The 11143-nt window shown below is 33.9% G+C and overlaps 1 protein-coding gene across 1 annotated transcript; it reads left to right on the top strand.

Moving 5' to 3' along the window:
• The first annotated feature begins 5477 nt into the window (after positions 1 to 5477).
• On the top strand, positions 5478 to 6115 carry LOC149218591 (brassinosteroid-responsive RING protein 1-like). Its single transcript, XM_089382422.1, has one exon. The coding sequence runs from the start codon at positions 5498 to 5500 to the stop codon at positions 6017 to 6019; it is 522 nt and encodes a 173-aa protein (XP_089238548.1). The 5' UTR covers positions 5478 to 5497; the 3' UTR covers positions 6020 to 6115.
• The last annotated feature ends 5028 nt before the right edge of the window (positions 6116 to 11143 follow it).

The raw sequence follows: 11143 nt of genomic DNA on the forward strand, positions 1-11143 counted from the left end.
CCCTATCATGTGACCATACTCCTTCTTTGGTTTAACCACTTGACTGCGCTCTTTAAACTCAACATCTTGGTCCCATAGAACCAAGCTTCATGACTGAGTCCCTACGGTTCCTTGTTCATTCACATGATGATGTCATAATGACATCATCATGCCACATGTAAGCCCATGAGGTGTGCCACATGACACCAATTTTGAACCTTTTTACTCACTAGAATGTGCCATTTTCCCCTGCCACATGGAAGATCTTGGTTACGCCATCTCACCTTGCTGAGATCAACAAATGACATGTCATGCCACATGTATAGGCAACCAATAATATTCTACCACATGTTTAGGATGCCATATCATCACATTGGACCAATCAACATGTGTCTTGTTGGTCTTCCAAGTCACTATATTGAGCCACTTTGAGCTCGCCACTTGTCTCCCAAGTCACCAAAATGAGTTATTCCAAGCTCACTATGTGTTTTTCAAGTCTCCATAATGAGATAGTCTTAGCTAGCCACATGTCTATGAAGTCATCATATTGAGCTACTTGGAGCTTGTCACAGGTTTGTCTCGTGGGTTGGAAGTTGTTAAACTGTCATGTAAGTTGTAATATAATTTGTCTTCCAATATCTTCATCCATCTATCAAATCCACTCGATCCACAAAAGATGCACAACCTTTAACAAAGTTAAATGCCGTGCATTTTCTATAATCATTTGTTATTAACCTTATCAATGTACCATGGATGTGTCTGAAAGGTGCAAAATATTTAACATATTAATATTTTGGGTTTTTCTCTATAGTCTTTGGGCCCTTAATTATTATTGAACTTCAAATTTCCATAACTTCTCATCCAGGGGGAGTTTATCAGAGTGGGATACCAATGGAAAGGTGTCAACGAGACCTACACTACCATGTTGTTTATACAATCATTAGGGCATCATACTCTTGTAAGAAACTCAATAACATTCAAACTCCCTTTAATCACTTGATGAGGGTACATAAGGTATCCAGTGGTAAAATTGCTTCCTTTTCCTTGTGAGTGATATAATTGTTTCCTTGGGCATTCCTTTTGACATCATTGACATCTTGTTATCATCAATGACAATACTATGTGCAACACCACTACTATATTTATTAAATATTTTCTTATGTGAAAAATCATACCTTTAATACAATAAGTATGGGTTCAAAGATCAAAACTAAGTTTGTCACAGCTCATTAAGAGGCTTCTAACATGTCTTAGAAGTAACACTAAAAATATGGCCATGTAAAACAAGTGAGATTTCATTTTTACATGTCCCTATAGAGGTATATATTTCAATTTCATAAAAATGGTTATTCTTCAAATTGCCTGTCACTTCTACATCTTTCTGCAAGTGTGGTGATGTTGAATTGAGGAATTAGAATCCTATCTTTGTGCATATAAATGCCTTATACAATAATTTTTATGGTGATAATAAAAATAAAGAATGATTCGATAATCAAATGACCTCCCTTTCACATTACATGATTCAATATTTTTTTGGCCAAAGAACTCATAAATGATTGAGCATGATCTTATATCATATTAGATTTGAATGAAAAATGAAAAAATGTTGAACTTAGTCTTGTACGGATTTATTTTTTAATGTGATAACCTTTATTTACTCCAAAACAATGTTATTCTACCATGATTCAACTTGCTTTAATGTGATGGAAGCTAAGTGATAGATAGGGTTTAGTATGGGCTGGAGGAAAACTAAAGTTACATTACCTATATGTTTTGTAAAATATCATTTAATATTACTTATCTATTTCGTTGAACCATCCATGGCATTACCGAAAACATGGTGGTATTATCATGATTCAATTGTTTACATTGTCTTCCAAGTTTTGGTCGATGTGCTTGTTCTTCACTAAAGTAGTGAATGGATTTGTATTATCTCTACATCATAAAAAGTATTATTTGAATTCTTTCTATGGTTGACTTTAGTGTTTTGAATAATTTAATGTTCCTACTGTTAGTTCCCATGATGATCTTTTAATTTTTTGGTTTTACTTATACTTAGGGATGAGGGTTCATCAATTGGTATAGTTAATTCCATGCCTGAAAATCAAGTCATTATTTTACTTGTATGTGAATAAACAATTAGCTTATAAATAATGTAGTAATTTTTATTATCCATTAATTGTTTAATACTTATATATGGCGACAAATTCTATGCATATGAATTTGGTCATTTTTATGATATCCTTTCTCTCATAGATATCAAGTTACATCATTAATTGTTATTGAAATTACATGTGATTTAAAAAATCACACCTAAAAATATGAAAATTTAACAATCTTAAAAAAAAAACATTCTAACTCACACATTATTCATATGCATATTCCTATTTCTGCGCATAGAGCATAGTAATAATATTACCATAATAAATTATGACAATCACACATTGTTGATATACATGTCACTGATTTTTACATATATTATTGAAAAAAAAAACATTACCCAAAAACACAAAGCACAAAATAATTATAATAATGCCCTTAATAATTTGATTATATAAGTAAATATCAATGTAAAATTGGTCTAAAACCAACTATTCTTTACCAAATAAAAAATACGATGTTTATAAATCTCGCCCATGTCTTTCGTGTCCCTTTCCACTTCAATGGTTTGCCTACTGAAAGGAAAAGTCTTCCTTCCTCGCAAAATCATACCTTTCATGCAATAATAAGTATGGTGTAAAGGTCAGAATTCAGCTTCTCGCAATCCATTAAGAGCTTCTAGCATGCCCCCAAAGTGCCATTAAAAATATGACCATCTAAAAATGGCAAATTCTTATTTTTACATGTTTCTTAAAAGTATAAGGTATATATGAAAATCTTATAAAGAGAGTTATCCTTTAAATTACTTGTCACCTCTATAATTTGTTTTATATGAGTGACACATCCAGGGGTATCTCTTTCGCGAGTTATATGTTTAGGTTTAGCTTTGTTTACTTCATAATTTGCTAGCAATGATTTTAGTTGTGGGTGAAGTGATGTTGATTTTAAGAGCAGTATCTTTGTATATAGTAGATGTATTATATAATTTTTATTATTATTTGAATTAAATGATTTTTTTAACCTTATATTGATTTTAAAATGTGTAGATAAAGTATATATAATGTTTGAGCAATCTTATATCATATTAAATTTGAAATGGAAAAAAAATATATTAAACTCAATCTTGTATAACACTTGAGAATAATGTTATTTACATCTACTTGTATTAATGTAATGGAAGATAAGTGGAAGATAAGACTCAACACGTGTTAGAGGAAAAATGAAGTTATATTACTTATATGTTTTCTAGAATATCATTTAATATTATTTATCAATTTTCTCGAACCATCCATGGCATCACCAAAACTATGATGGTATTGTTATCATCAATTCTCTAGTCTGTCTTTCAAGCTCCAAGCAATGTGTTTCTTTTCACTAGAGTAGCGAATGGATTTGAATTGTCTTTATTTCATCAAAAGTATTATTTGACTTCTTTATATGATTGATTTTAGTGTTTTAAATTATGTTGGTATTTTCCTTCTTTTGCACCATCTATAACATGACCAAGAACCTTGCATCATTAACATCTTAAATTCTTTGGAATTGTTTATAAAGCCTTTTGTTCTTACACTAGATTTGTAGAGTACTTTTCTTCTTCAATTCTTTGAAATTTTTTTTGCATTTAATTTGAAGAATTTGAATTTTCTCAATATCTTATTATGGATCTTTTTATTGTTGTTGGTTAGAGGTTGATATTTCATTATGGATTTTCTATTGTTGTTGATTAGACGTTGATATTTGATAATATGAATTTGTATCTTTAATAATTTAAATTGTATTTAAGTTTATCTATTTATTATTAATTAGATATATTCATTATTGGTTACATTAATATAGACGCTCCATATTTATGGAACATCTACTTATCTTTTTTGAAAAAGATTACATGAAATTTCCCTATTTTCTTTTTCTCTAGTATAAAAAATAAAAATAAGATTAGGAAGCATGTTAAAGCTTGTAAAAATTCTTTGTATAATCTATATTTTGTATATATTAACTTAATATTTTGTAAACATGTATGAAAATTAAAACAATATTCTAGATTTGTTTATTTCTCTATTTAATATAAATCTAATTGAAAATATAATAAAATATAATATTTTATTCCACATATTTATTTATTTATTATGATATAATTATTTATTAATTTTTTATAAAATATATTTATAAATTAGATATAAAACACGACCAATAAAAATTTAATAGCTAATATATATACATATGTTTTGGTGGAGGACTTTAGGAGATTGTTTGGGTGTTGTCTAACTTTTTGGAGTTTTTAGTAAGAATTCTATGAATTTTTTTGGGAGTTAGATTATATTTTTGGTTATTTAAAATTATTTTTAAAAGGCATAAATATCGCATGACATAACCTCGAAAGGTTTTCATAGAATTAATTCAAAACTTGTTGAATTGAGGGTTCTGTGATCCATATCAAGTTTATGAGAAATTCTTCGGCGTAAATCACAGGATAAATCATTTGTCGACGCGTTTCGAACCAACAAGTGTGGTTCATCGTCAGGACAAGTTGAAGAAACAGATCCAGCTTAGCATGTTAAATAGTTTGAGCAGAGACTCCAACGGCTATCTTGACTAACGGCTAATTTTGACTTGAGGACCAGAGTCAAGATTTAATAGAAATTAGTTAAATTATGTGAATAAATAAATAAATAAAATAATTTAAAATTGTTAAAGGTTAGTTAAAAAATTATTAAAAAATTAAAATTAGTTTTTAAAATAGGACTTAAATAATAAGTATATATATATATATATATATATATAAAATATATACAAAGATTAGTTAAAAAAAAAAAAAAAAATTGTGATATCAACAGAAAATATTACTAAATTTATGCTAGATTTTATATAAATTTGACCCAAAAAAAAAATAAAATTTAAACCATCTAAAAGAAATCTAGAGAACATAAAATAATTAAACCAACGCAACCAAACCTCCATAACATATAACAGTTAAACTAAGCGCTTCGTACACATTGATTCTGCTTCCGTTGTATTTTTTTTCAAAGAATTCTTCTCTTCTTCGCCTCGCGTTTCCTCCATCCGTTCGTCTCGGGGGATTCTTGTTACAACGAGCCGTCCAATTCAGGTCGGTTTGAATTCCTTTGCTTTGATTTCTTTGCTGGCTTTCCGTACCTAACTTATTTCATTTAATGGGGAATCGTGTATTTAGTTATTCAACTTGTCATAGAATAGTCAGGGAGGCCATGCGGTCCTGGGGCTTTGTAGTTGGCTGATCCCATCTGGGTCGCCATCGATTCCATATGCTTTTATACCCACAAGTTGGATTGGACCTCTCCATTCCAAAACCTTGACTGGGTCGTTTTCTTCTTTCTATTTATCTGCCTTCCACGCCGATCTTCACAGCATTGGAGGTCGAAGGTTCCATCTCCTTCCGCTCATGGGTTTCCTCATCATTCCCAGACTGCTTCTGTGCGCCGCGGTTTTGGTAGAATGCATGACGAACGCCATCTGGTCGATTCTCCGATGCGGCGCGTTGGCCGTGTTTCTCGAACCCGAGACAGAGTATTCTTCTTCATTTTCTGAGTTGAATCCATCTGGGCATGAGGAGATGATCACAGAATGGCTGCCCGTTACCACATTCAGTGATTTTGCTCAAAGATTTCATGGCGAAATTGAAGAGGACGCTGTGTGCGCTGTTTGTTTGAGCAGGTTGGAGGACGAAGATGAGATGAGAGAATTGTGTAATTGCTTTCATGTATTTCACAGGAATTGTTTGGAGAAATGGCTCCATCAACGTCAGACGACGTGCCCTCTCTGCAGATGCTGTCTCTTTCCAGAACTGGAAACTGATGGGGAAAGGGAAAGTGCCGATATGGCGCTGCCTGAAAATCAGCAGTCATGGCTTCTGGACAGCATCTGCTTTCTATTTGCCCAAGATCTAGCTGTTTATCCCTCATAATCTCAGAAAGAAATTACTCATTTGCTTGCATTGCAGATTGATTAGATCATTACAAGGGTTCAATACTTTGTATCACATAACTTCTTCACTGGAAGGTTAAGAACATTTTCTTCTGTGTTCAATATTTATTATTTTAACCAGCAGGTATACGAGGAGGTAACATTATTGGATGGTATGCTGTCAAACCCTATTAAGTAATCGTAAATGTACGGGGGCACGTAAATGCATTATCTCAACCTACTCGTAACGGCGTTGGGAAACACAACGACTTCATCAACCCATACGTAAGGGAGTTGGTTCATTTTCGAGTAAAAGATAAAGGAATATTTTTATAAATTTCCAAATCAGTTTGATAGAAAATATAATTTTAAGAAATCTGATTTCTCAATTCAGTACATAAAAATATTAATTTCTCACTAACCAAACCAAACCATTTTATGTGCTTCATCATAAAAATATTAATTTCTCACAAATTATCACTTTCTATGATTGTTTAATTACCTTTGAGGTTTTGTTTGGGTTTACATGTTTAAGCACATGTTGAGCTTCATTCTACACTTGTTAATGGGTAAGAATAATACATGAGCAAGCTAGATGGTTTAGGGCTAGATAGGATTTGCATAAATGCCATAGATGGTTTCTTGCTAGGCTTTTTGGCATGCTTTCATATCATCACTAGTATTCGTAAGGTTTATATAAGGTTTATATAAGTGAGTGGACAATCTTGAATCTTCATGTACATATTAAGTTTCTATTGTTATATTTTAATTTTAACACTTTCTTTTCCTAAAGATGGATTGCATCCAAGTTTGTTCAAGTAGTACCTTTTATATCCATCCACTCCATAAAATCTCTAACTTTGGCCGTCACATGTTTTTCGTAATCTTTTGATTATTTTCAAATGGCCATCGCCATGATAAAAAAAAATTAATATTGGTTAGTAGGGGGCATTTGAATTTTTTTAAAGACGGTTTAATGATAGTGTTAGTGTTGAAGAATGTAATGCACCCAATTCCCTCATATAATATTAGGGTTGTGGGGTGTAAATAGACCCAACTTTTAAGGTACATTATGAAGATGGAGTTTATCTAAAAGTCCTTTTTCTTTTTTCCCCTCACATCACACTTATGATATTGTAATGCTCCACCCCACATTTACCCATTTTTACAAGCTCTGCAGGGTAAACATGAGTTGAGTGTCACTATGATATGACATGACCTCCAAGTTCTAGTTATATAAGTGGGGCAAACTAACTGGAAGAAAACTGTCATCCCTCAGGGATCATAGACCACTCAAGACCCTGACAGCCACCCCAAGTGATCAATCCCTAAGTTGGAACTCAAGAGCCTGACACCCACCTCGGGTGATCAATCCCTAAGCTAGAACTCAGTTTCACTAGCTTAACTTCACAATTCCACCCATAACACAGTATCCATGCGGTTTGGAGGCTATAACCGCACCCATAAGTTTGTCTTCATGCAGTTATGACTCAAAATCCTCAGTTTTGTACCTGTGGTTGCGACATCTATGCCACTTTTTCAGGGTATCCTCCATACCATTTCCTAGAATTGCCTATGACTTTCTAAAAACCAACCATATTCCAAGCATGAATGTGGTATCATATGGGTTAAACAAAAATAAAAACAACCAAGGCTTCCATGAGCCAAACCACCTCAACCCCCAACCATAGTGATCTCACCTATACGGTCCATAAATCACTAACATCAACCAAATTGGTCTTTACCCAATATTTCTAGGGCTTTAGGGACTACTAACTCAACCCACAACCTCCACAGGAACCAAGTTGTTATAGGGCTCCAGAGATCTACCATTTCAACCCACAACCTCCAAGGCACCCAAGTTGTTCCAGGGCTCCAGAGAATTTGTCCCAACCCACAACCATTAGGGAACCTGAGCATTGAGAAATATAGGTCATATAGATTAAGTGATTTATCTTTTAGAATTTGTCCCAACCCATAACCATTAGGAAACCCGAGTGTTGAGAAATCTAGGTCATAGAGATTAAGTGATTTATCTTCTATTAGTAATTGCTTCTGAGTGCTTTTTACTTCTTTAGATTAGGATCTTCTTTTACTTAGGTTATTAGTGTTCTTCTTCATCAAATAACTACCAATGCGTAAACCATAAAGAGACAAGAGACACAAAATATAGGCTATTAGCTAGGGCCAAAACCTCTCACTCTTTGAGAGGAAAACCGGAACAAATTCTTCTTCTTATAGAGATTCTAATTGACAAATATTAAAAACAAGACCTTTGACCTATTTGCCTCTCCAAGACCAAGACACAAGTTCCCTTCCATTGCTCTTTGTGCCCAAGTCAATACTAGTCAAACTTTTTATTTTTCCTTCTTTTTGGCTACCCTTCAATCTCGGCTTCCTTTTGTTTCAGATATGCATTGTATTTTGGCCCTAATTACAACATGTGATAAGTATAATAACTAAATTCTACACCTTGTTACTTCTTCACTTAGAGGGGATATTCTCTCACATATTTCAGCTTGATGACTTCAACTTCTATAAATGACTTTGCCAACTTTGGATTCTCCAACAATAGTCTTAGTTACCTCTGCAATTGGTGTTGCTTCCTTACTGCGCATGTGTGACAAAACAGATCCCAAAACAGTCCTGAAATAATTCGATCTTCTTCTCCCTTTACTCGTTGATTATAGGTTGCCTTCTTTGACCCTTTCACACTCCTTCTACCTTGAACCTTGACCGAATTGTAGACTTGATGACCACCAAATTTTTCTCTAACTAAAATCCGAACTGACCTATTTATAGTTATTCCCCATGCTTAATTACTTGACTTGGTAGGAGGATGAGCTGATGTGTCCATTTGAGAGATTATATTATTCTTTTGAAGCCGGCTTGAATGAGGTGACTTTGTCTTGGTCTTGGAGGGTCATTTGACACTTTCATTAACTCATACAAAAATGTAATATGCCCAAGAAGGGTCGTTCATATATGACATAGAATCAAATTGAATTTTACGACTAGATGACAAATCCTAAAGGCTCACAATGGGAGCCATCACTAAAAATTAAATTCCTTGCTCATGAAACCCATGAGACAAGCATTACAATAATAATTTTATTTTTCTTCTTTTCATCATTTACATAAAATCACAATTACACAAGTCATTATAAAGACTGAACCTAGTTACTTTTCAACACTCCCTATTAACTAGGGAGGTATTCATAATGGTGCTTAGTCATTCTCAATCTAAAGAATTTCTCATAAGAAGAGACAGATTGGTAACCCATCTTTTTAGCATCATATTGACCACCATTTTCACATAGTAAGGCCTTGACTAATAGATCTATCTCTTGATGAGATCTGAGTACAATGTTGGCGAGACCAATGATGTATAGACACCCTCATCATTGTCTCTCTCAGAACATACCCCACCCGGTTCTTAGGGTGTGTTCCACCAGGATTATTCTTGTCTTGGATTCCCATTCCTCAAATAATATTGGTCCTTAATGACTACTCTTATCTTGGATGCCCTAATACATCCTTAAATATCATTGGATGCCATATGTTTACCCAATCGTCCATTATGTCTTCCCAAGCGAAGGCAAGAATGATGTGTATATCTCTCCCTCTTAATTAGGGAGGACATATCTATTCCAATACAGGAATGTACTCATTCCTACGGAAGGAATGTACCTAATCTCCCTCTAGGCTTAGGAATTTCCAAGTTTCTTCCAAGTAAGAAACTTGTTTCTAGGATCCCTCTTAATTAGGGACCTACAACAGCTCCTTAGGTGGAGATGATGGGACAACCAGCTGCTTGAAGAACTCCTCCTTACGATGTCATGAACTTATTTTCGTTATCTAGGAGTCTTCATGTTTGGGACTTCTATATAGGGCACCGACCATCCATCACTTTCATCCATGAGTCAACCATGTCATCATCAAAAATTCATCTATCAGTCCATACCTGGCCTTCCTTCATGCCATGTTTACTTAAGGATCTTTCATCCTACTACATGTGCATCGGTGGTGGAAGATATCTATAGATTTTCCCTTGGCATCCCTGCACAAACCCATTCAGATATTTGTTCCAAAATTAACGAATGAAAAATTAAAATCAACATTACCTTTGTGATGGTCTTTCATCATGACATATTCTAGTTTGCATCAGCATCCTACATACATATCGACACATCTCCCAAAGATATATATTTTTAAGGGTCTCTTTCTTTTTCAGACTTTATCAAAGTCTTCATATCTTCCATGGAGATATCCGAGTCAAATCCTCTTGGTCTTCAAATGTTGATTTCCTTTACCATGATTTCATATTCCATGATCTCTTCCTTCCTTTCTTCACAGATTTCATCCCCAGGAGCTTCCAATCAGAGTAACCCAATTGTAGTCAACCAATTCATGCTTCATATGAGGACATGTTATGTTGATTTCATCTAGTGAATGAGTGACCCATGCATTCCTGCATTCCTTTGAGGGAGGAGATCCTTTCTTTTATCATGCTCTTAAGATAGAGCATTGGTCCATGTTACCTGTAGCCATATGACATGACTCTTCAATATAGACTGTAAGCGTACATACCTCATTTTCCTTTGGGTCATCCAGACCTCTTGCAACAACTTCCTTGATTGAAAGAGATTCAATCCTTTGACCTGCTTCAATTTTTATGTCATCATACCATCATCCCATGAATTCCACAAGTTCGAAATTCTTGATGAAACACTTGCTTCCCCTCATGATCAGTGAACCTTTCAATGAAGATTCCATCAAAGAATCTTGAGGATCTAAAGTATCCCCATCAACAGATGTTTCCATTTGATAGATGTATGATGAACCTTATACTAGATGGCCTTTCTACTTGTGTTTTTAATGATATTTCCAAGAGCTATATCCTTGACTTCCATACATTCTAATGTCTTTCATGCTTCTCTATGATGATGTCCTTAGCTCTTTCTTTTAATGCTTCTATGACTCCTTGATGCATCCCATTATTTTACTTAGTGAATCATGATAGCCATATCTTAGAAGACTTAGGAACTTGAAAATAACTTATGTGAGGAAGACTACCTCAATAATGGAGATCGATTACTTCCACCTTGGATTTCTTCTTTCCATG

The sequence above is a fragment of the Pinus tabuliformis genome, chromosome Q (assembly GCF_031772625.1).
Source record: "Pinus tabuliformis cultivar Carrire ecotype Pingquan chromosome Q, CPIR1, whole genome shotgun sequence".
Classification (NCBI taxonomy): domain Eukaryota; kingdom Viridiplantae; phylum Streptophyta; class Pinopsida; order Pinales; family Pinaceae; genus Pinus; species Pinus tabuliformis.